We start from the raw sequence: 26,231 nt of genomic DNA on the forward strand, positions 1-26,231 counted from the left end.
GGCGGGTGCAGGCAGCCTCGGCGTGGGCACTGCCCGGTCGGCGACTGAATGCCTGGCAGCCCCAAGCTCTGCGTGTGGATGCTGGCAGAGCTTAGTCCACACATCCTTTGGTACTGCTTCCACCATGCAGCCTAGTGCCTTCAGGATCATCCTTTGGTACTGCTTCCACCGTGCAGCCTAGTGCCTTCAGGATTAGCACCGTCCTTCCAGCCCACCAGCGCCCCGCATGCCACACCGCAGCTTACGGATTTGGGTCTTGAATACTGAACTGCTTAGGCAACGGCACAAAACGAGGTATTTGGAGAGCAATGTTATCCTCCTGCAGCTGAATTTAATCTCTAAAAAGATGAAGCTATGTGAACAATCGTGGGAAAACAGATTTCACTTGGTGTTCTGTACAGCACTAGCTCAGGATGCGCACCATTCCCCCTTTCCTTTCACCCCACAGTAATAAATTAAGATAACTTTTCCACACTTGTGTTTCTTTCACAAAATTGTTTCTTCCATCCTTTCTCACAAAACTAAGTTTTAACTAGATATGTGATTAAGTTCAGCAGATCTCTCCACTTTATCACAGGTATAAGGCCATCAGAGTGAGGAACTGGACACAGGCTACTCTAAGGGCTCTGGGGAAAACAGGAGAACATGGTCCCCAGCACCATCCCTCTGGCTTTCCGGTAGGTTTCACCACTGTATTATGTGTAACAGATAACTACTGGTTTAATTTAATGTGCTCTAACTAATTCAATAGACCTTTTCAGGCCTATTTGAAGCTACCTTCATAATCTACTCATTTTACTTCAACAAAGCAGAGACAAGCTTAATTAAATTAACTTTAAAATGCTGTCACTTGCATTTCAGATGAAGATCCTCTAGACACCAGAGGTTCTTAAGTAAACAGAAATCTTGCAAGGATATTTGCTACATAATATTCCAAGCCACGGTCAGCACACAGGGTCCTTGTCTAACCTGCTTTTGATAGCTTCCACCTTCAACGGACACTTTCCAAACCTTCTAGAAAAAAAGCACTCAAAGAGCTCTGAAGGTAAGCCAGACTCAAAATTATCCAGAATTTCTCCAGTTTTACCAGGCTCCAGCATTTCAGCTAACCTACCCTACTCCCTTACACCAACAGGATAAGAGAATCTGGTAAGTTCTTTTGTATATAAAACCATTCAAACTAACAGTTTAGAAGGAAAAGACAGAAGAATATTCTTTGTAGAAGAACAGAGAAAGAAAGGTATCATAGTTATAGAAGCCTGAGACTCCTCTAACTAAAGGTTTTGTGGTTTTAACAGCAGTTTAGAATGAAAAGAGAACCATGTATTAATTGTTTATTTTTTAAAAATGCAGTACTTCAAAATTGGTTTTAAATTACTGGATTTTTGTTAAATAACAGTATGATTTTCTTTTAACAAAAATTTAAATTTCCTAGCCAGAAAATAATGTAGAAAACAACCTATCCTCAGGCAGCTCCCTACAGCAGCAATGGAAGAGGAGTCACACCAGGCCACCTCATCAGTGGGGGCCTGTGGAAGTAAGTTATGCATGGAGCAGCATCTCTGCTTATCGTCAGTGTTTATAATATTCCAACAAAAAGCCAAAAAGCTAGGTGGATATTTCATAACATGAAACGAAGCAGTTTTGGTGAAGTAAAAGTCCCAGGTAAGATGCTGACCTTCAGCTCCATCCACAGAAGTGAAGCACAACATAAACCAGCCCCGGTTCAAGATGTAACTACATCTTATTCTGTCGTGGCAGTGTTGTGTTAATCTCCACTTTGTTAAACGTATCACTTACAGATTTATGAGGCAACTGGGTGGCTCAGGAGATTAGTAATGGGATACTGAGCACTGTCAGTTGTAGATTCAAATCCACCTCGGGTCAGGAGAGGTCAGAATGAAATGAGAGGGCATCACTGGTCCGTAGAGCAGCTTTCTTTTCAGCATGCTCCGCAAAACCAAGGATTGAAGGGGATCAGAGAACAAACTACATCACTGGTCATGAAGCATCCCATCAGGCTGGATATATATTGGCAAAAAGAAACATGTGAGACGCTTGCACCCCACTGCCTGCATTGCACGGTATTTGTTCTGCAGAGAAAGCATTTCACAGGCATAAACTGTCACATTTGCAGCTGGGCTATATACTCATTCAGTCTCCCGGGGATTAAGCCAGAGCCACTAATTTATTGTGTGACTGAATCCTGAGGGAAGAGTTCCTGGAGGGTCTCGAAACTGTCCTGGCAATCACAACAGCAGCGAGCCCAGACCCCAACAGCCAGCGTACAAGTGAGTCCGGGCACATCACAGAATCACAGAATCATCGAGGTTGGAAAAGACCTTGAAGATCCTCCAGTCCAACCATGAACCTCACACTGACCATTCTCAACTCCACCAGATCCCTCAGCGCTGGGTCAACCCGACTCTTCAACCCCTCCAGGGATGGGGACTCCGCCCCTGCCCTGGGCAGCCCATTCCAACACCCAACAACCCCTTCTGCAAAGAAATACTTCCTAAGAGCCAGTCTGACCCTGCCCTGGCACAGCTTGAGGCCATTCCCTCTTGTCCTGGCGCTTGTTCCTTGGCTTAAGAGACTCATCCCCCCTCTCTGCACCCTCCTGTCAGGGAGTTGTAGAGGGCGATGAGGTCTCCCCTCAGCCTCCTCTTCTCCAGACTAAACCCCCCCAGTTCCCTCAGCCGCTCCCCATCAGACCTGTGCTCCAGACCCTGCACCAGCTCCGTTGCCCTTCTCTGGACACACTTGAGTAATTCAATCTCTGCTCCCCAGATTGACTCTCTTCACGCTGACCTGTGCGGAGCCAAAATGCTGTTTGCATGGCAGCACACCACAGTGTGAACACGGTTCTCCACTGGGGACACACTCCACCAAACAGGGTTGAATTGTTCTCATCCCATTATCACCGACAGCAAACCGCAGGACCAACAGCAACACTGGGACATGTAGATTATTTTCATCTTCCCTCAGGAGCTGAAAGATCTCAAGTGTTCAAAAGCCCAGACTAGTAGCGTCTAAGACAGATGAGAGAAGAAGACACCAGCATCCATAATCTAATGGAGTAGCTGTACTCTCAGAGATCAGGAAATAACCCTCACCTCTTGATACCTTGTTGATTGAGTGTGTTCCTCATTCCCTGGGAGACCAGTAACAATAAGTTGGACTTGCTTCCTCATTTACAAACTGAGATACTAAATGCCAGTAGTGCTGGGAGCTTTAATGTTTACTGACCTGATGTTGTCACAGGATTTTAAAAGCCTACAATATAACAGAAATGTTATCGCTAGTCTGCCCCAGCTTCCTTTCATGCAATGTAATTAAAACCGCATGCACTGAAAACACATCAGAGAATTAAGGAAGGAGAATGACAGCACCATTACTTCTGTACTTCCCTCTTCCTTTTCCATCGAAAAATGATACTCAGAAGAAGAACTGAAAGGGCACCAAAGAGTGCAGGGCTGTATCTGGTTTTATCAACAGAGATATCTGATGCACAGCTGCTCTGGAATTACCTTCTATTTAGTACCTTGATGGCTTGTAGCCTAGACTCGTGTTGTATGTTGGAATATTCAGCTCTGCACCTCAACGACTATAGTAACAGCTACAATCTGAGCATGGAAGAGCCTTCACAGGAACTCAGATGTTGAGGCAGACAGAGCAATTACCCTGTCACCAAGTAATGCAGACAAGTTGCTCCTGGCAACAAACCTCTTCAAACATGGACGGAGAACAGCGTTTGCAGAACAGAGACCCCATGCACGAGTGCGGCCATTTTGATGAGCTTCTGCGCATCCGCCATTTCTCTCTGTTCTGGTACTGCGGGCTCTGCAGCATCTGGTGCAGATCCACTCCTGCAAAGTCCGTGCTAAACACGTGAAATGCATGTCTAAAAGCTTGTTTAATAAGAACATGGAGTGAGATTAGATCTTCCGGGAAGGGACACGCAGGAACTGTAGCGTTTCATACAGCCTTTGATTCCCACTACAAAACCACTGACCTCCTTTCACTCTCACAACACTTCCATTGATTTCTTTTACCTTTTCTTCCGATTCTCATCTCAATTTGCGCAGGTTCTTCTCCTCCTGCCATCTCACCCAATTTAAGAGCGGTGGGGGTGGAGGAGAGAGAAGGAAGCTCCCCTTCGGGAGGAGCAAAGCCACACGGCACTGGCCAAGCACAAGCCCGGTCACTTGGAGCCTCTGCTCCTGCCTGCAAGAGCACCAGTTCCTGCCATCTCTACCCTCTGGATAAGGAGGAACCTGCTCACTCCCATCCATAACCTTACAACCAACAAGCTTCTGTTTCATGGCTTGTTGCACTGATTTCCTTATATATCTCATCTCATTATCTGGAAGGGAAAAAAAAAAAAAAAAAAAAGCAGAACTCTTATGCTTGGTCTGTCCAAATCTCACCATTTTAGTACCAATCATCCAGTCTTCCTCAGGCTAAAGCATTTGGGTCCAGGTAATTATGCAAAAATCATCATTTTTAATAATATTAAAAATATAAGGGTTTGTCTCTGATGTAGTGGGGGCTAGGAAAGCTTAAATAGGAAACTGTAAAACAGAGACCCCAATCCTATTTGTAAAACCCATATATTTGTGGGAGCTGGGTCGTGATACTGCAGTGCTTGGTTTAGCAATACTCAGCAATCCTATTCCAGTACAGGCATTCTTATCTGTATCTGTAGTTCATAAAAAATTACATCAGGTAATTAGACAGGTGGAGACCAAAAAAAAGCATCCTTACAAAAACATTGCAGCCCCTTACAAACTAGAATTACTGCCTCCTCCATTTTAGCACCAGTTATCAGGAGAAATCTGGTTTTTGCACTTCTAATAAGTTAATCTATCCCTGATAAATTAAGTCAAGCATCAAGAAATTCAGAATTGGTTAAACCTCATTCAAAATTCAAGTGGAACGGGTTCCAAATGGCTTTGCATTTGGTAGTGAGAATGTCTATGCCAACTTGTCCCATACTGAGAAATTTGTGGTGACAAGTTGTGCTTTCCTGGACAGCTGGCAAAGGGGTTCTGATTGTGTTACTACACAGAATACAGCTCAAACAGTTACATAAATAATATGAAGAAAAGTGGTATTATTGAGCAGGTTAAAATACACACACCCAGGCACACACAACAAAATATCCTCCTGTGAACTTCATAAGAACAAAGAGCTGCAGAATTTCTTTTTGAAATGCACTGCTTGGGCCTTCTCTGGTAATTTTTGCTTTTTTAAGTGCAAAAATAGATTTTCTGGCTCATAACCCCTTCCTGTGCCCTCCCTGCAGCTAGAAATGCATTACAGCTTACATATACAGCACATCTCTTCTTACAGCACAGCAATGAGATCAGCAGACCAGCCCCGATTTCTGCTAAACCATCCAGAAACAGGCAATGCTGGCTGGAATTGTCTGACAGTAATTCTATTACCAGATTTAGTAATGCTGATATACTCCTTCTGCATTTCCCAAATCTTCAAAGCAGGGTACAGTCTGGCCTGTCACACTCCATTCCCTTCCAGTGTTCTGGAGGCACCAGAAGTGACCATGTTAAACACTTACACACGTGCCTTTTCTCGACCCACTGTAGCAAGGAAGATGAAGAAAGAGCCACAACCTGTAAGATGACGGTCATGTAAACACAGTACTTGTCTCCTATGTAAACCATCATTCATATTGCTGTTTCTCTCTAGCAGAAACAAATAAAACCTGTAAGACACAGGACTGTCAACTAGCAGACAATAAGGAGGATAAGGAGGGTGCAAACAATCATAAAGATCTTTTCTTTGCATCAGCACAAGCAGTTGCTCTTCCTGTCCAGTCACAAGCTATTCTGCTAATGGACTTCAACCTCCAGCCACCCTGCTTACCTTTAAACTTGTCATTTGGCACTATTTCCCAAAAAAACCCCTTAGTCCTGAAGCCAAAGAGGTCTCATCTTCCCAATCCTCCATGTTTATCCAATTTACATTTCCTAGATCCCAAAGTCTCTGAAACCCAAGCCACTCCAAGTGGCAGTTTCTAATAATAATAACAAAAAGCAAGCAGTTCTTGTCACATAAACCAGCTCAGCCTTGGAGGTAAGCGGTAAATGAACATGGTCTCCTGTCCCCCTGGCCCTTCTCCCTTACCCCCCTCAAGAGGTGAGGTAACTTTTCCCAGACACACCAAGTGTGCAGTGGCAGCAAAGAGGAGCTGCCCGCTTTCCCTTCGCAGCAGCTTACCCAGAGAGGCTGAACACTGCCTGCTGCGTGCATCCAGGGCAACAAGGCATCTTTATTAGCAGTGCTCCACTTAGATGACCACGAAAAAAACACCAACGCGGGGCAGGATCAGAGCTGTACCAGCAGGACAGTGCTGCTGTCGTTGCCCCTACACGGCTCTCAGCAGGAGCTCCTGCTGCCACTGCTCCAGCATTGGCCCCTGCACACCTCTGACTGCGTTCACACCCTTCAGCCATTGCGTGCCGTAGAAATACAGTTATACAGGTACCGATGGCTCTTTAGAAAAGCAGGACAGATACACAGCAACGTACTCTAAATCCTAGAGACAGAAGGTACCTCTCTCCAGGACAGAATAATTGCTCTGAATTCCCCCCCGTCCACCAGCAAGACTACAGCGGCTTCAGCTTTCAGGCTTCTTGTGTTTTAAAGACAGAGTCCCAAATGACTTCCTCAAAATGCAGCTGAAGTGTGTACTGGCAGCTACCTAGTATCAAAAATCAGAAAACCCTGAAATTTAAACCACCAAAACCAATAACAGAGAAGAGAAAAGCAAGGAATATTCTCCATTGCACTAACAGGGGACCAAGGAGCTGATGAGCCTCGGGTCACTTGCAAGTCAAATCCAGGTTTATTCAGTTCCAGTACAAAGTCTGAATCCAAAACAGGCCAAATGCAAGCTCTACTAAAGTGAACAGATTAATAGTTGCATCAAGCCAGAAGAGCAATGTACTCAGCTCAGTTAAAATTATACATTCATATAGTACTGCTGTTGCTGAAATAGCACACATATGTATCATAAAACTTAAGGAGGAAAGAGTTCACTTGATTTTTAAAAACAGAAATCCCATATTAAGTGATATACTATTGACCAATTCTGTCAAAAGTGAATTTAAAAAACAATTTAAAAACCAGGGCAATGGTTCAGTCTGCTTCTACACAGCAATCCTGCTGCGGGCAGCACCAGGAGCTGGATCCCCTGTGGAAGCTCCCGTCCTTCTGCCGCAAGGATGAGAGCCTGGAGGGCTGCTGAAGGCAGAGCTCCTCAGCGCTCCCACCGAGGCTGCCAGTTCTGCACTTGCAGCCATCTCAAATAAGCAGCCCTTCAAACATCTTGATTAGATGATGGAGACAGCACTGACTCATCTCAGCTTATTTTTTTTTCCCCAAAGGGGAGCAGTTCTGCAAATCAGGTGTTTCCCGAATTTCTCATTCTTCTTCCCAGCTCTGGCACTGGCTCACACAACACACCCAGTATGAAACCACCTTAGGTGCTTCCATTTTCCTTCAGCTCATAGCAGCAGAGTCCTACCTTCCTCCTGCACAGAAAGAGGGAAGGCAACTCTTACACAGTGCTTCACAGCTCAGCAATCACATATGGTACGATTAAAATAAATTGTTTATGCTGGCAACAGCTTTGTTTGAAGTTTATGGCTGCGGTTATTCTCTAATACTCAGAAAATCTGGGCTGCACATAAAGCAAGCAATGGACAAAATAAATTCTTTATTACCAATATAAGCAAACATTTTTCTCAACTATAAAGAAACATGTGCTTCTGTGTAGCAAGATTAACTTTGCTTTAAGATTTGTTTGTATCATTGAACTACTCTGCTTTGAAGTTAAATTGTAGAAGATACCATAAAGTGAAAAATAATCAAGCCAACGCATTTATCAAATGACAGCAGAGTTTTCCACTAGGTATTTATGGTTGACCCAGAAAGTGGTAAGAAAATAAAAAAAGCATACAGATAGGTTCTAAGAGGAGAAAAGCAAATGAAATGCAATATAAAAGGGGAGAGGAAAAAAAAGGTATTATAAAGGGGGAGAGGAAAAAAAGGTATTATAAGGTATTATAAAAGGGGAGAGAAAAAAAAACAGAAGGTAATAAAAAAGGGGAGAGAAGTAGAGGATGGATATGACACGGGGGTAGCAGTTTGAGGCTAACAGGTCAGTCTTCAGCAGTGGCATTTTGTATGATTTATATGGTGACAAACATCAGTGTTGGGCTGTTAAAGAGGACGTAACTGCTGCAGCTGGAGAAGACTGAGCTGTATGGGTGCAGCCAACTGCGTTTGCAGTGTAACTGAAACAGCTACTAAGAGCATCAGCAGTGAAACCTAGGAGTAGCGAGAAGTCACCGTGTTTTAAAGGGGCACGCAGCACTGATCAAGCCGTCAGCAAATCCGGCCAGGTACGCAGCGAACAAGGTAAGACATCTACATTTGCTGTGCCTGCTCTAGCTGAACTAGCCACAAGCACCTCCTGATGGAACATCGCCATGTGTTACGAGCTAGTCCAATATACATATAGATACAGACATCTTCCAACTGCATTCGTTCTGTGCTTGCCTCACTAGGCTCTGGTGCCTGCAAGTACAGCTGCTCAGCTATTTGTACTACAGAGCAATGTATTAAAAAAAAAAAACAAACAGGTGACTTCCCTTAGTAATCATAATTTGTTCCAAAAATCTAAATGAACAATATAAAATCTTGAAGCTCTGCGCGACGTTGCAGCATTACCCACATCTCACTGTTGGCCTAAATACAGAGATTCAAGCAATTCGAGAGAACTATACAGTCAAGAAAAGAGATTACAACTGCAGAAAAATCTGACTTCTGTTAACAGCTTTGCTAAAAATATTCACTAACCCAGTTACCCCAATTCAGATAACCGTCTCCTGCACATTCTTTGCTAAGTGAGAGAATAATTTAGCAGTTAGAACGATACTCGTGTATCAGAGACTCAACTTCCCTGTAGATTCCCAATGTGACTTTAAAAGTCAACTTTCACCCCCCAAAACAAGAGGTCTTCTTTACTTCACAGGCTGCCACAAGGACAACTAAACAGAAAAGGCTGTGTTATCGCAACAACTGAGACTGTAAATATCTAAGTAAATTCAGGAGTATTTTGTTCAGGAGTACAGCAAAAGTTACTGCAAGCCTTTGGGCCATTTGACATATAAGAAAATGTGTTTTTCAGTATCGCATTGTCGTCATGTGGCAGAAATGTTTAACAGCAACTTTAAAACCACCAGGTTTTCAAGAATCCTACTGCCCTCTGACCCAGAAGAGAGTCTCTTACACAAACCAACAGCATCTGCTACCCATCATTATAACTAGGTAACAGAGTAAGATTTCTTTTAGTTGAGAGCGAGGCACTGAAAAAAATGAATCACTTTTTGCAAAGACATCTAAGAGACTACTATTAAATATTTAAGTCCTTATCTCTGAATACTCATTTCTCACGGGGAAAAAATCCAACATTCTTGGTCTCAATTAGACTCTATCTCATAATTTGAAAATATGCGTTTTCTGAAGCTGTCATGGGACCAATTATCGATATTATAATGGGAATCTGATAACAATCACATGCATTTCCAGGACATCCCATAGAAAGTCAAGATACGAAGAGGTCATAAATAGATAGAAATGGCTCGGCTCTTTCCAGTAGATAAATAAAAAGAGGAATCCATCAGAAATACCATGCCTGCCACTCCACGTCTTTAAGATTCTCAAGTATTCCATTTTGGATATTTTGAGGTAAAGGTTTTTTTGCTGTTGTATTGGTTTGGGGTTTTCTAAGTATGCAGTATTTTCACACTCAAAAACCCAAGAAAATTGATTAAAGGTATTTTCCCAGTTCACAAAGCCATTGCATGGACAAGCACCATTATCCAATGTGCACCTTCCAGTGGAGCTGGAAAAACAAGCATTGGCAACACCACAGTCAAAAGTGTCAAGCAATTACCAAGCAACTCTAAATCACTTTTCTGCTTCTACACCCTCAGTGTCAGCTGAAGCACTGACTACCCTGTACTGCACACCCAGGCTGTTGTCTCAAATGACTTGGATCCAGTGTCCCTCCATTTTTCAGCCCACTGCCAAAGCAGAGCTCTGCTTTCTCAGCCTGCAGCATCCCAGTCCTCAACCACAGAACTGAGAGCAGACCCTGAAGCAAGACTCATCCCCACACAGATACATGTTTTTTTCAGTCTTCTGAGTAACTTCATAAATATCTTTTCAGAATGAGTCTTACCTTGGCATGATGTCTGAGTTTTAAAAAGCTGCAGCAACACAAAAGCAAACAAAAGAGGGAAAGTAAAGAGTTTGGAAGTAGTTGGTAGGTAATTGTGTTTGGTCTTGTTGGGCTACATTAAAACACAACATGCCAAGCTCAAAGGGATCCAACGAAACATCCTGTGCACAGGACTGTTGTCTGTGTTAAGAAAAAAAAGAAAAAAAAAAAAAAACAAACCACAAATAAATCCTCTTGTGTAGAAGAGATCTTTTGATGAAAGCATTCATGTCAAATTCCAAATGCGTTTTTGTATTCAACTAAGCCAGCCAGAATTTAACAAGAAATGCATCAGCAATCAGACCGTCCCAAGCCGTGGAAGCTACTAGGTGGAAACTGGATTATGTGTGTTTCTTTTCCAAGCAGAGAACAGATCACCCCATTCATTTGTTTCTTCTATGCCACTGCATCCGTTTCAACACGTGTCCAAAACTCCCCTTTTCCCTATGCCTATGGTATTAGCAATGAACAGCACGGCTCAGTTCATGCACGCTGAAATCTTCAAACAAGAGAACTGACAAATACTGATGACACCGGATATTTAACATTGTCCTCAGCTGAAAGAAAAGCCCACCTTTAAGAAAACACAGTTGTGAGATCTGCAGGTGTTGCAGCTCTGCAGCTTGCTCTGATACACTGCTCACAGAGTTAGAAAATCTATGTTAGTGCCTGGAGACACGTGAGGCATTTCAAAACAAGTAAATTTGGAAGAAAACAAATCCTAAGGTGAGTCATTTTAATGATAAGAAGGACACCAAAGATAATACCAAGGGTGTCAGCAGGCTAGTTAAAAACTGTCAAGAAAAAACAAATTAAATAATCTCTCCTCCTAAGTATCTGTTTTTATGGAAGCATCCCCTCCCTGCCCCAATCCTCAAAAAACTACTACAGAAGAAAGCACATTAATGCTAAAGACTTGTAAGTGGCATCTCATCCTTCATTTTATCTTTTGTAACAGCTTTTATTCTTCTGGCACAGTTTGAAACACTGAAACAGTATGTGGAGATGTAAGCACACATTACTCCCTCACAGCTTCCTCACTGCATGTTAAGCCTTCATTTAGGGCAGGCAGCTTCAGAAGAAATCATCTCCAACGATGCAGAAAAAAAAAAAAGTACTCCCAGACTTCCCCAAATACCAATAAATCTGACTGTACCAGACTGAACAGCCATTTGCAAAAACGAATCCAAACACCAGTGACTAACTACTGCATCTCAGGGGAAGGAAACAAAGACTGCAACAAGCTGGAACAAGGTACACGAGTACAGATGCTGAATGGTCTCAACCTTCTGCTCCAAACCAAAGGCATCCTGCAGGAGCTACCAGAGGAAAAAAGACAACATTGAGAGTGGCATGTGACTACATTTTCCAGTTGTTTGACAAGCTATCCTGTTGAAATATATCATCTGTATTTTGTTTCAAAGCTTTTAAGTAGGAATCCCTGTTTTTGACAGGATAGGTATATGCCGGATGAAGATATTTTTAGAGAAAGATATTCAAATGGGATTAGAAAAAGAAAAAAAAAAAAAGCCTTTGATGTCCCAAGGAAACACAAAAGGGAAACTGTTTTGGTGAAAAAATAATAAGCTTTGTATTTTGAGTGAAACATCTTTCTAGCACCACCAACAATAAATAGAACCTATTTTCACACCTTATTTCTCACTATATTTTTAGAAAACAGAAAAACACATACAACTTCACCCAAGAAGCACACACTGATCTGTGTTGAATGGTTTTCCCCCAATTCAGCACTTACAGACAAGCTTGAAAGAATATCCCTTCCAGAAGAGAAACAGCAGAGGATTCAGAAAAGAAACAAACAGAACCCCCCCCAACCACACTGTCCCCACAGAAGTGGCTATCTACGCTTAAATCTAGCAAGAACAGCATTTAACAAGCCGAGGATTTTGCTTTGAACCTTAACTGGAAGGGAGGTATCTCTTTCTCAGAAGCATCTTAGAGAAGTGGTTCAGTGCCAAGAGTCCTGGAAGCCGAACCGGTTGCTGCTCATCTCGACACCTGTGGTGCAGCCTGGGGGAACCCCCCGAGCATTGCCCAGGACAGGGCTCGGGCAGACCCGAGGGCATTGCTCATACAGGCCACTCGCTGCTCCGCGAACAACGGCACACCCTGCCCCTGTGGATACGGCATGTTTCAAAGCTCTCCATGAGCCAAATCCCCATGCAAACCCGCAGCACTTCCTTAGGAAAGCTGCTTCCCCATCCCACACCAACCCAGTCAGGTTATGGGATTGGACAGATGCAAAGGCTGGTGGGGGAGAAGGAGAAAGTTTGGAGAAGCTCAGAGACCTTTTTGCAAGCCCTTATCAAGACCGACTTCAATTATGGGAGAGTAAGTAATACTGTATACTACATTTGCTTCAGTGCTTCATGGGAGTATCGCTGTGTCAGGAAATAAATGTGTTGTATTTCTTGATAATTAGATCCAGAACAGTTTCATTCTTTAGCCAACACATTGTAAAAACAGAACCAAAAAACTACTGTGCCAATCATCTCATCAGTCCCACGATTTTAACCTTCTATGCAAGCTCGGGAAAATAAGTGTGAAGCACAGCAGTATGCCTTAGGAAAACAACTACTCTCATAAATACCAAGCATGCAGCTCCCTGAATGGCTACCCGACCCGTTCTTCTGTAAATGAAACCGTTTCTCCTGCAAGGCACAGAAAAGCCATCCAGACCCAGTGGAATCATCTTGTATTTGTTCTTTCCCAAATGAACAGCAATGTGCTATCATCTACTTCTTCCTGAAATACCTACTGGCTTAAGCTACTGAGAGAAATCACCCCCCCAAAAAAAAGCAAGTGCTGGATCTGTCAGTCTTGTGCTGCTGCTGCTCTGGAAATAGTCTGACCTGAAAGCAACGTAGCCCAAAGCCACAGGGGAACGAGCACAGCACATCGTGGTTCATCTCATCCACAAAACGGGAAAATGCAGCAAGTTAGAGACGTTCGCAGCTTATGCCAGTGTACAGGAAAATCTTAGGGTGTAGGAGGATTAGCAACACTTTTAAAAGAAACAGCTCCCACAAAGGTGTTTGTCAGCTCTTGGTGTCTTCCATACCATGGGTTCCATATAAATGTCATGCTTAGCTATGCCAGCTACTTGTACCTCACAACAATCCTTCACAAAAGCTTTTATACAAAACTTGCTCAGACTTCACTGGAAGAGTTGAGCAGAGCTGGAAAACACACCAAAAATGCTGGGAGACAAAGCAAGCATTAGCTTCCCAGATTAAGTGTTCTGCTAGGAAAATGGCATGCTACGTACCCACGGACATATTTTACACCATGACAGAAGCCCCATCTCACTTCACATCCTACATCAAACCAGTATGAGCTTTTGTAAAAGGTATTTATAGATATGTCATGAACAGATCCTCCATAAGCAGAATTGTTGTGCATTTCGAGGTAGAGATGGATGCTTGGCTTTTGTTAGAAGCACAATGTACCACACCCCATAAAAAGAGCCACACAGCACAGGGTAGTTTTTAATTTTTTTTTTAACTAGTCATTTATCCCAGGGTGTCTTTTTAGGTCTGTCTTAACAGACAGAGTGACAACTGCTTAACAGCATACAGAGATCTCTGTACAGGAGGGACTTAAGAATATGTCTTCTTGTCATTAGTACAAAGTTATGGCTTCACTAGCATCCATGAAATGAAAGGTAAAACATACCCAAATACTCTAAGGATCGAAATAAGTGCAAATCTCTCCACAAGACATTCCAAACAGTACTTAGAGCAGGAAGTTTTAAAAAAAAACCACAACCGTGCTCAGATCTCACGCCACCCTCTGCAAAGGAATCAGCCATCAATTTTTGTTTTCCCTTATTTCATGGAATATGACACTGCAAAACAGCAGCGACCATTGCACAGTAGCAGAGTATCAGGTGATGATTGTTTTGTTTGGTTGGTTTTAGGCACAGTAGCTCGTTATGTGGAATGTTTCACGGCTGAAACAACAGAATTTTCCCCCATACGAGTAAAGCACAATCCTGGGGGGGACCCTCCCGTTGACCCTGGAGCTCTGCGCTGGTTTTCTCATGGGCAGTTTGCTGAGAGAGCTGGCAGAGGGTTACGCTAAAGCCCCCCCAGCGCAGGCAGCGAGGGGCTGAGGAAGGCTCTGCGCTGCCTGCCCGGCACCCACAGCGGAGAACTGCAGTGCTCAGCAGCTCCTGCTAAGCTGGGCTTTACACATGCCCTCACGCTGCAGCTCAAAAAGCAGCTGACAACCAGAATGAAGAGTCTTTTTATCCCCTTTTCTGGTAATACTAACATGAGGTTTCCGAGCTGGCTAGAAAAATTCGGGTTAGATGTTTGCCTTTCTAAACAGGAGATATTTGTCTGAAAAATCAGTTTCAGATCAGTCTTGCACTAAAAGGGAAGCAGTCACTCTAGACCTAACAGAAAAAGGATGTGAAAATACTGTCTCCTTCACAACTAAATTCCTAAATATTTTACAACAGGGGAAGGGGAAAAGGGCTGGAAGCACTCTCTCCCACAAACCTAAACCAGAAAAGTATCCTTATGGGGGGCATCTCACCAGGTGCTGAGCCTCTCTGCATCCTTCCTCTGCAGATGCTCAGGAATAAAAGCACTCTGAGGAGCAGGGAGAAACGTGAAGAAACCACACACCAGAAGACTGCTTCAGTTGCTTACTACAGCAAACAGCTCCACGCTCTCCAACAAGCCCATAAGAAGCAAGCCAGCTAGAAAAATACATTTTTAGGTATGTCAGCCAACACAATCAATGAGAGAGTCACCTTGAGGTTGCAGAGGAGCAGAAACATAAAATGAAACTGCAGTCTGATGAGACTGTTGGGTAGCTAACCACAAAAGAAAGCCATGGATTTACCACTGTCACCTTTTCCTGCTATGGTTAAAGATGAGATACACCTAAAAGGCTTTTATATTTTAAACTTTCAAGTAGAATCAAAATACAGTGAGTTTTCTCTGTTTTAACCAAAGGAAAATTTAAGGTAAGACATTTTACTCTTCGATACTTCACTGCGTTGCACATGCAAAGCGCATGAAGATGGAAGGAAGAGGCCAGAATATAAGACACTGGGTCAAATCCCAACTCCGAAGGGTTTAACCGGTTTGAATGGTGTTAGGACGTTGCCCTGGGACTTCCCTGACAAACAGCTCTGAACCACACAACCACAGGCATTGCAGAGATACAGCTTTAGTCATGGCGTGAAAGATATCCTGGGGAAACTCAAGCACAAGTTGTTCAACTTCCTTCATTGCTGTTTGTTTTCAAGAAGTATCATGGAGTCATCATCTTTAATTTTTGTTGGAAAATCTACACAAAGCCCTAGGGAAGTGTAATGGGAAATGACAGTGGGAAGCTCAGGAAAAAAGCATTTTCCTCACAATTGTTTGTTGGGAAGAAGAAGAATTTACTTCTGAATAAATTTATATTCAGACTTACTGGCCAGAAAAAATAGACATTTCCTTTAAAAGATTTATATTTTATTTTTTCTTACATAATGACAGAATTCCTCTGGGGTTTTTTGGTGTTGTGTTTTGTTTTTTAAATTTTAACAGAACCCCTTTCTTTCCAATATTTTATGGAGCAAAAATAAAAGCTGCATTGCAGTGTTTTTTAAATGCTATAGTAAAACAAACAAAAATGTTCGGTTTAGTTTATTTTTGCTTTATATAATGTTTCTTAAGAGCTTTTGAAGACTAAAGTCCTGCTTTTCTAGCAGGAAGTCTACTCTACCAGTGCCTTCCACCAGGTTCAGGATTCCTTGCCCCTGCCAGGCATTATTTGCTGGAGCCAAGCAGCCACCCTAAACCAGTAAATAACAACAACCAGTACCACTTTCTACTAACATACTGCAGTGGCATCCACTGTGGGTCAAGTTCCACCAAAGCTCAACAAGCTCAGTACTGCAAATAAAGAGAACACAGAATATGTAAAGATCTTCGTGTTCATTTATACTTAAAAGTCTACCAATATCCCCACAGAACCCCAGGCGGATGGTTTCTCTTTGGCAAAAAGGTGGTGTATTTGAGGACATACTGCACTAGTTGACTAAAACGTGCACCTAAAAAAGACCTGTATTTTGCCCTGTAAAGGGGAAGGAAAGGCATACTCTAAGCTTCTGACTGGATTTGCAAGATGGCAAATAACCCCCCAAAATGATCCTGCCAAATTGAAGATATATATATATATATAAAAATAAATATTTATATGCATTTATATAAATATATTCACTCTCCTTGTTTCTGTTTTTTTAAACCTCCATGGTAGGAAATCGACAGTTGCTGTTATTCTTCCTTTCTGCCTTTACTAAAGAGATTATCTCCTGCCTGCAAGATATAAACACCTTTTTTCAAAGCATCATAGTTACTGTTTTCCCAGACAACCGATACTTTATAGATAAAGATGCGTTACAGACTTGCAAATTCACTTAGGTGGGAAAAAAGGATTCTAAATTCTACTTCTCTTAGAAAGAATAGCGTTGTTAAGGGATTCACAGTAGATGTATTTTAATCAACTTTTAATATGTCTGAGGGCTGATTTAAGGGGGGGAGGGGAATTTGCTGACATTTGTTTCTTAAACATCCAAATGACTGTGCTACAGTTACACTTTCGTTCCAAATATTTGTTGACCAAAGAGAGCCCTCCGTTGCTGAGGGAGATTGATAACCTATTGGATTATTCTATTGTTAACAGCCTGTCGTGGGTGTTACGACTTTAACCTTCAAATCAAGAAAATTAATTTGGCTACACAGAAAACGCTTAAAGAAAACAAATTAAGAAAAACAAACTGGGCATTTACGTTCAGAATCGACTAATTTTTTCCTCGCTTTTCCACAGCTGTTTTGCAACTTTCATGGAAGTTAAAAAACTCGAGGTTTTAATAAGAATCTTGACAAACCGTGCAAGTTATTGCTCGTTTTTTGAACAATTTAAAATCGCTTCATCATAGTGCAGTATAGATGATGTTATTGGTTTAACCACACGTATAAAACAAAGCACGGAAGACCTGGGCTGGTTAGACCCAGCAAACCAAGAACACAACCCAAGTTCAAGCGCCCAGTAGTGGCTTCGTGCACCCACCAAACCCAACGCTGGCGGACTCCTGAATGCAACCCCAGCCCAGACACCGGCTTTGCAAAGCTCCAGCTCGGAGGAGGAAAAACCACGAGCACTTTCTTGCCTGTGCAAGGCCGGCGATCGCGCTGCGCCATGTTAAACGCTCGGCCAAGGAGCCGCATCCCACCCAGGGAGGGCCCAGATTCCCGCACGCTTTGTTCATTTTAAAGCCTTTTGCTATTGTGCGCAGCCCACCCCCGACAAAGCGCGGGGAAAACGCCGAGTTTGGGAACGTTGTTGTTGCTGTAAGCGGGTAGCGACTCGATGTTTTGTTTTTTTTTTAACAGGAAAAAAAACTTCCCCTCGCGTGGGTCATTTTCGCCAGGGATGCTCTGCACCGTCCCCCCGCCTGCTCTGCAGGGACCCACCGGCACCTCGTCGCCCCCCCCGGGACAGCCACAGCCCATCACCACCCCCCCCCATCCCGGGCACCCACCGGCAGCCCCAGCCAAGGGAGTCCCACCGCAGCCCCCCCATCACACACACCGCGCACCGGGAAAACTTTCTCGCCGCCGGCTGCCGCAGGGGCGCGGCGGAGGCGCGGACGGGCCGCCCCCGCGGAGCGCCGGCGAGCATGCCCAGTCACCGGCATGACATCAGCGCCAGCAGCGGCGGCCGCCCCCGCGCCCCCCCACCCTCCCCTCCCCGGGCCCGGCGACCCCCGGGGGGGAGCTCAGACCCCTCACCCACGGTGGGGGACACACACGGGAACCCCCGCGGGGAGTGCGGCCGCCACCGCCCCTCCCTCGCTCCGCCGCAGCGGGAACAATGGGCGGGGGGGGGGGCTCCGGTACCGCGGGAGGGATGCTCGCCCCGGTGAGGGGTGAAGGGGAGTGGGGGGATGCTCGCCCCGCCGGGCGGGAGAGGGCTGCGGCAGACTCACCCCGATGACCACCGTCTCTTCGCCCTTGAATTTAGGGATGAATTTGTCCCCGCGGAGGATCTCCGCCTCGTTGAGGGGCCGGAACCGGCACATCACTTTGATGCTGCACTCGGCGGGATCCGCCATCTCGGCGGGGCGGGCGCCGGCCGCAGGGAGCGGGCGCTCCGCCGGGCAGGTGCCGCAGACGCCCTGCAGCCGCCGGCCGGGCGGGGCGAGGAGCCGCTCAGCGCCGGCAGCGCCCGCGCAACCCCCCCCCACCCCCCCCCTCCCCAACCCCTACCCGCCCCCCCTTCCCCGGCGCGGCTGCGCGGGGAGGGGCAGCGCGGAACCCTCCGCGCCCCCTCCGCGCCCCCCTCAGCGCCGCCACCGCCCCTCAGCCGCCGCGCGGGGCCTGCCGGGAGGCGTAGTCCGCGCGCCAGGTGGCGGCCGCCAACGGTCCGAACGGTTCCCTCAGCGGCGCGCAGGCTTCTTCCCGCCACACAACCGCCCCCCCCCCGCAGCAGCCGGGTCAGCTCTTCGACCTTGGTAATTGATAGTAATTAACGGGGAGAGGGGGGGACGAGGCTTATGCTCGACCTCGGCGGGGCTGTCGAAGGAAAATGGCCAACAAGGAGCAGGTATTTCGTTTCCTCGGGCTCCATTTTTAAGGGTAGGTGCTGCCTTCGGGGTGAGGCCTCCAGGTGCGCTGCTGGAGGGAAAAATAAAACAGCAACAAGAAGCGAGGATGGGGGAGCTGCGCATTGCCTCAGCCAGCAGCCCCATTTATCACCAGGGTAGAGGATATTTATTCCAGGGACGGCGTGCCAGCGCTTCCTTTCGTTATATTACCCTTATTTTCTACGAGGAAAAGCAGGAGCAGTAGTACCTCTGGGTGACCTTGTTAAATTTACAAGGTTGTCACCATGCAGTCAGTGAATCGGCACCAGGGAAAAAAACAGTGTCTGTTCCTCCTCCTCCTCCACTCTTTTGACAACCTTCCTTCCTTACCTGCTAAAAATACCTGCACCTTACCCTCCTGCCCCCAACCCTGTGCCAAGGCTAGTTCATTCCACCAGATTAAAGTTATTTGAAATAGTCCAGTGGACCACATGGAGTGTCCTCCTCATCCTCCATCCTTTTCTCCCTTCTTAAGAGATGAACGCAGCACCTGTTGACATCTTCCAGAAAGTTGCAGACGTTCCCTGGACTTCAGCAACTCCAAGCAACTTCTGAAACCAGTTTCCTCCGAAGAACACAGTGCCAGTTTCATTAAATTAGCCGCAGTCCTACAATTAAGGTGACAGCGGACAGTTCTTCACCATTTCTACAGAGATTTCCCTTTCTTCTAGCCCCAGAGGTTGTCCTCGGTTCCTGATGTGGATGCGAGAAGAGCAGGCTAGTTACAAAGGCTCTCGTGCCCTTCTTAAAAGCAATTACATCAGGGAGAGTTAGCAATGTGCAGCATGTGATAAGACATTATTATATAATGTGATTTATTCCTGTGGTTTACCAATTATCTAGCCCTTTTATTTTTCTTATGTTTCAAGCTTTTACCCTGAATAGCAAATTCGTTAGTCATGACAAGTAGGGGCTTAGTCATAAAAGACAACTGTTTCGATGAATTAATCCTTATTTTTCTCCATTATCAAGAGCTCATTTTGGAACAAGATAGGCAAGCCTCGATTTTCCTATTGGAGTAGGTATAATCTGCAATCAGTAAGAATGCACTGAAGAGCCATCTTTTCTTAGCAGTTTTGTCACAAACAATATTACATTGTCTGTATTGCAGACAATACCGTATTGTCACAAAGCTGCTATTTTTACTACTTCTCACCAGATTACTGGGTTAAGCAGCCTAGTAGGAACATTAGTTTTCAGCCAGGTTCAGGAGTGATCAGAACCTCCTTGAGGTTGTGAGCTCCTTCCAGGCTGTTCTGGATGCCTGATAGAGGGTATTTTATTTTACAGTTTATTGGGAAACTGTGTCACATAAAACACGAACTGTCAAGATACAGAAAAGCAGTCGTACTCCGCTGCAATAATCTTAAGCATTTTCATTATTAATTTCCTTAATTTCTGAAATGGTGCCTTTTTGCAGGTCGTGTACTTACAAGAAACACCACTATAGCTACAGTTTGTTTGGGTTTATTGCGCTACAGTACACCAGAACACAAACAGTTTTCTTGCTACCAGTACGACAGAAGTAAAAGAAAGCAAACCTTGATGTCATCTCATTTTCCTACTTTTCCGGCAAGTTCTCCAGCTAGATACCAAGTCCATGGTTTAGATCACCCTGGCAGATTAGATACGGTATGACAGCAAGTTCTGATTTTTCCTGAAGAAATTCTCAAGCTGAGCCAACCTCAGCGAGGGCAGTTCACTAAGCAGCCCAAGGTGTCCAAAAGGAATAACAATTCCCCTCCTTGAAGACCAGGGTGGTCCCACAGAAATAAGGGACTAGAGGCCTGGGCATTTCAGAGGTGAAAACCCAATTTCCTGTCCACAGAACCAAAAGAACGTTGCTTCTTTTCACTGCTTCCGGGCTCCGGGAATAAGCTTTGCAGTTGGGAAGGAGCTTCAGGAGAAAAAGAACAACAAGGTTGAATTTCTGCTGCCTTTAACAATTCGGTGCAACGAGCAGACGCCAGTAATGGCCAAGAGCATAACTTAGCAGCAGGGAGAGAGGCTTTAATGTAGATTCCATTGATCCTGGTGCCTCAGCAATGGCCATCGAGATGAAATTTGATGATATGCTGCTGTCATCAGTGCTGAGGTACATCTCCGGGTAAAGGATTTCTTCCAGGAGGTACCAACAGGGTTGGGATCCCCATGACAAAAAGTGATTTTAAATGTCAAGGATAGTTAATGTCCCACAGACACCAGAAGACGCTGCTAGGAGTGCATCGGGGAAAATATTTACAGAGCCGCAACATAAAGTGTTTAACAGGAATAAAAATAAAGGAAGCCAGAGACTGAAGGATAGGCAACAAAATGAGCAAAGAAGTGCTGAGAAGGCAGCTAGGAGGAACTGAGATACAGAAACAATCTAATCTGCATACCCATGCATCACCAAAGGCAAGGAGACACATTTATAGTTCAAGAGAGACTGGGTACAAGGCCATTTGTCCAGGCAAAGGAAAAATTTAATAGCAAAAATGAGTAGGATCTGCCTAATTGACACTCTCTGTCACCCAAGAGGATTATCCTAGAAGCAACATTTCCTTCGATCGACAGGTAATGATTTTTTTGGTGACCAGGGGCCACAGGGGTTTCCTTTCTCACATTTCCACAGAAAGGTCAGATTTGGAACTAAGAGTACTGCCAGTCAAAAGATACTCCATCAGAAAGTGCCTGGGCTATGCTAGTGGGGAGTTTAAGAGCAGCCACTGTTTCTGATTTGCAAAACACTTCAATATACGCTCACTTTAAAGTATATGTATAAAGTATGTTAAGTACACACATAAATCTGTCTTCATATAAATCATTCACATCATGCAAAGTCACGTATTGTGTTAACCCACCCATAAAAAAATAGGTTTGCTAAAAATAAGTATTTTTACCACTTTGTATGAAACTGAAAAATATTTTAGTTGATTATTCAATACTCAAAGTATTTTTCCAAGTTAGAGTCCTTTCATTTGGGTTACTCAATAAATGACCCAAATTATAGGATTGTAGCTTGGGGAAAAAAATATAAAATTTCCTTAACTGTAGGAAGCTATAAAGCAATCCTAAAAATCCCAACTGAAGAAAAAAGCCCAAATCCACTAAAAAAATACACAACAGCCTCCACACCGAGTTTCATTGTGAGGGAGAACATGCCCATTGCCAACCCCCCCCCCCCGCTTCTGCAGGAAGATCCAGAAAGAGTTAAAGAGCATTACAGGCGGATGATGCCATCTCCTGGTGTCACTTACACAGCTGTGGATTTAAAATCAGGATGACTAGAGCAGCCGGATCATCATCAGGAAGATGGGGGACAATGTTATTTTAAGCATCGCTTTATCCCCAGGGCAGGGTTCAATGAAATCACATTAATTCAGGAAGAGTCAGCGGAGCACGAGCAGCAGTGGTGGGAAAGCGGGAAATTCACTGCCAGCTGCCACCAGCCCGTCCCCGGGGGGTGACGTGGGGGCACCTCACAGCTCTGCCACAAATCAGTCTGAACTGCGACCGAGGTTTTGAAAGCCTAACTGGAAATTGTGCCTAGCCTTGGCCAGCGGATCATCTTCTGCCCCATTAACTTCTTTCTGCTCTCCTTAGGAGAGTTCAGCAGCCGACAGGCACAGTACTCATTTATTTTTACAGACATTCCTGAGTAGAGGAGATCCTGCCGGAATACCACTCAGTAGGTGTGGTGCTGTGGTCAAGTCTTTTCATTTCACCTGTCAGAACTCTGAGGAAGTGGTTGTGTACTCCTGTCAGACAAAAAGATTTAGGCTGATATATCTGTTCTGTTACCAATTTTATCATTGTCTACTATAGTATAGCCTTAACTAATTGCCTCCCTCCTTCATTTGCCCCGTGCTCTCGAATTGATCCTTCTACATTATCCTCCCTGTGTAATTACATTTGTATTAGAGTTAAATCAGTGCATTAATGGACTGAAGCCAGATCGGACTAAACAGATTTTCCCATTCTTAGTCACAGAAACAGTCGTAACTCTAGAAAACAAAGCAGTGTAACTGGGGTACAGGGGACAGTAGCCTTTCTGGCACATTGACAGAGCTCAAGACATCTCTCAAGTTTTCTGCACAGGAGATTTTGGGCCATCGTGTCTCTTCAAGCCTGCACATCCACTCGCCCCAAGACTGGGGAGGGACATGGGGTTGCACAACAAGAGTTTCCACAGTTGGTGCAGGGACCACCACTGCCAACGCTTCTATGTATGGAACAAGAATGGGAAGAGGATGCCGATATTCAGAGAGAGGAGTGGACATAGCCCATGTTCAGAAGCAGTTCAGTTGCTTCACTTATTCCCTTTCAGCTTTTAGATTTTAGTCCTATTCCAACTAAGTTTTTTTTTTTAAACTGCAGTTACTGGGTGACAATATACTATGATTAAATGGGGTTAAATTAATAGCAAAATGTAACTTGCATGTGTGCTCTTTTTATTTCCTTTTTTATTATTTTTTAATTTTTAAAATTAATTTTTTTGAGATGACACCATTAAAAAACCCTCCAAAGCACACACAGATTGCATTTTGAGATACACTAGGTGACTTGGAAATAAGCAAGTCACCGAGAAAACAGGAAACTTCACTTGAAAAACCCCCTTTCCTCCTGTATAACAGAAAGACACTTCAGAAACAAACATTCTCACCTTAGGGAATGTCATTTTGGGTACTGACTGTCACTGCAGCAGGATGGCACAAAACCAAAACCAACTGAGGGAAAGTGAGAACCTCCCATCACCTACCTTCCGACAGCACTGCTGGGCGCCTGCGAGCAAGACACTAGCACTCCTAGGTTTTTCCCCTTAGACAGCAAAAATGCAAAATACAGCTACCCTGGGTCAGCTAACAGAAATCACCTGAAAGTGTTCTGAAGTCCCTCCTTTAAGGCAGCGCCGTATTCACTAGTGGGAGGACAAGACACACAAGTTCAGTACTTGGTGAGCCAGGTGCTTACAAAGATGGAATAATCACAGAATTATTCAGGTTGGAAAAGACCCTCAGGATCATCGAGTCCAACCATGAGACCGACTCTACAAAGTTCTCCCCTACACCACATCCCCCAACATCTCATCCAAACGACCCTTAAACACATCCAGGGCTGGTGACTCCACCCCCTCCCTGGGCAGCCTGTTCCAGTGTCTGACCATGTACAGTAATGTACAAGTAAACTGCAGCCTGCTTCAAACTCACATTCTTAGCCAGTGGCCTTCCTTATCAAATAGGAATGAAGTCAGTATTACATTCTCTCAGAAGCGCATCTTTACATTCTCTTTCTGGCCATTTAAGCTTTGTAAAGAAAATTACCCAAATATATTCCCATTTCATACATATGCTATTCTCACGCACTATGGCTGGACTGCAATTAAAATGCATTTAACACTGCCATTAAATGCATTTAGGCACTCTGCAAACAGCTAGAAGGCTGCTTTATTTCTACGTGGGCTAGAGCAGTGTAGCAGGGTATCTACAACATGGCCTCTGTTAAAGACAAGCAACAGGCTCTGCAGAATGAAAAACTCCAGATAACGCAGTTATCATAGGACGTGCCGGGAGGCACAACAGCCCTCACTGTGCATCTGCCCCAGCTTCAAATAACACTGCCCTTACCCTAAAACTGCCTGTTCTTTTCCCAAGATATGCCCTTGCAAGCAGCTGCCTGCTTGAGGGCACATCCCAGTCCCAAGCAGTTCCATGGCGGCTCTGCTGTCTGCACGCTGACTGCTCTTCTGGGGAGACTAAACTGACCCAGGGTTGCTTTGGCTCGCAGACAGCAATTGCCCATATCTAATGTTTTCCACATAATTAGCTGGTTAGATCAGAAGAAAAACAATTAACCACCACGTGCTTTCGTTCAAATGTAAACACATGGATCTTAATAGCTAACCCAACTTAAATTGCCTGGGTATGCTGCTACACAGGAAACATTTCCTCTCTATTACACAGAGATTTTCCCTTTTCTCATCTTTCTCAAGTAGCAGTTGACTGTGAGGACGTGCTTTAATTTATGAAGGTTATTCTCCATTTTTCTAAATGTGAATATTGCAAAACCTAGCAGCAGAAGAAATAAATAGGGAAGTGAGATTTGAAACCGTTTATCTGAAGTCAGACCTGCTGGGATGATAATCCTGTATAAAGAGTGTTTAGTTCGCTGTAGCCTTTGGAGCTTTCCTCTTTGAAGAGGTGAATTATTACCAGGACACTCTGTTCTGGAAGTCTGAGCAGTTCCACAGCAAACCACGAGGAAGGCTGACTACCTGTGAGCGTGATGCCAGTCCACTTCAGGATAAACGTGTCACCTCCTGGAAGGCTGCTCTGTGAGCATGCTGCTTCAAAAATCACAATTACTGTGATAAGGAGATAGGAAACATTTCTGTTATTCTCTACAAAGGAGTTGGAGGTAGAAGAGGAAAATGGACTATGAGTCTGCAAGTTGGAGCCTCAGGAAAACTGCAAAGGGCTACAGCAACTGTCTTTATGATTGTAGGGGGGGAAAACCCGCACACAGTCTGCTGCAGAGGATTAAAGAACAAGGACAAGCTCTGTAAGCAGAGTAGGATGTTGTTTAGATCTTGTTTGGACAGGGAAGGAAAAGCCTGACGGCAGAATTAGAAACAAGCCTACAGTTAAACGCATACCAAAACTCCAGTCAATCTATAGATTAAATACATTAGATAACCCTTATTAGAAAAATAATCACCATGTTCTAGTATCTGACATTTAAGGGAAAACTCTGCACTCTACCTTGAAGTCCAGTATGAAGTGCTGTAGATAAACTACATTAAAAAAATCTTACCTGGACAACATTCCCTCATATATAGTAAACCACAAATCAATATCTAAACATACTGCGGATATGCACGATGTTCAAATAAAGGAATTAAAAAGAATGTCATATTGTCAACACCCACTTTTAAAACAGTGCATAAGAATAGCTCAGTCATTGGTATTCCCTGCTGTATACCAGTACCTGGAGAAAGTAGAAGACTTTATAACAATACTCCCTTCCTTTTCTCTCTTTTTTTTAAAGGAAGATTTCTATGGACTACAGTATTATTAATCACTCTCCTTTTCTTGCACTTGAGGCACGCAATTAATTGCTAGACATTCTTAAAATGACTATTACAGTGCTACTTTACAGAAAGCTATGTCAATATTAATCCTTTAAATGAAACTTGTTCAACATATGGCACACTTACCATTATTGCCTTTGGGGCTTAGGAAATCATTTTCTCCATCTCACATTTTC

At 44.2% G+C, this 26,231-nt stretch overlaps 1 protein-coding gene and 1 long non-coding RNA gene across 3 annotated transcripts in view; one reads left to right on the forward strand and one right to left on the reverse strand.

The window, feature by feature from the left end:
* Positions 1-18,566, reverse strand: part of KIF5C (kinesin family member 5C) — an 87,122-nt gene extending 68,556 nt beyond the window's left edge. The window contains exon 1 of the mRNA XM_074828497.1: positions 18,330-18,566. Coding sequence (XP_074684598.1) covers positions 18,330-18,455 — 126 coding nt within the window. The 5' untranslated portion in view covers positions 18,456-18,566. The remainder of the gene's footprint in view (positions 1-18,329) is intronic.
* Positions 18,567-18,756: 190 nt separating this feature from the next.
* Positions 18,757-21,777, forward strand: LOC141924909 (uncharacterized). 2 transcript variants are annotated; one of them, XR_012623697.1, is made up of 3 exons: positions 18,757-18,854; positions 19,462-19,605; positions 20,407-21,777. It is a non-coding gene; the product is annotated as an uncharacterized LOC141924909 (long non-coding RNA). The 2 variants fall into 2 exon arrangements; XR_012623698.1 differs by lacking the exon at positions 18,757-18,854 and adding an exon at positions 18,876-18,946.
* Positions 21,778-26,231: the final 4,454 nt, after the last annotated feature.

This window comes from Strix aluco, chromosome 6 (assembly GCF_031877795.1).
Source record: "Strix aluco isolate bStrAlu1 chromosome 6, bStrAlu1.hap1, whole genome shotgun sequence".
NCBI lineage: Eukaryota > Metazoa > Chordata > Aves > Strigiformes > Strigidae > Strix > Strix aluco.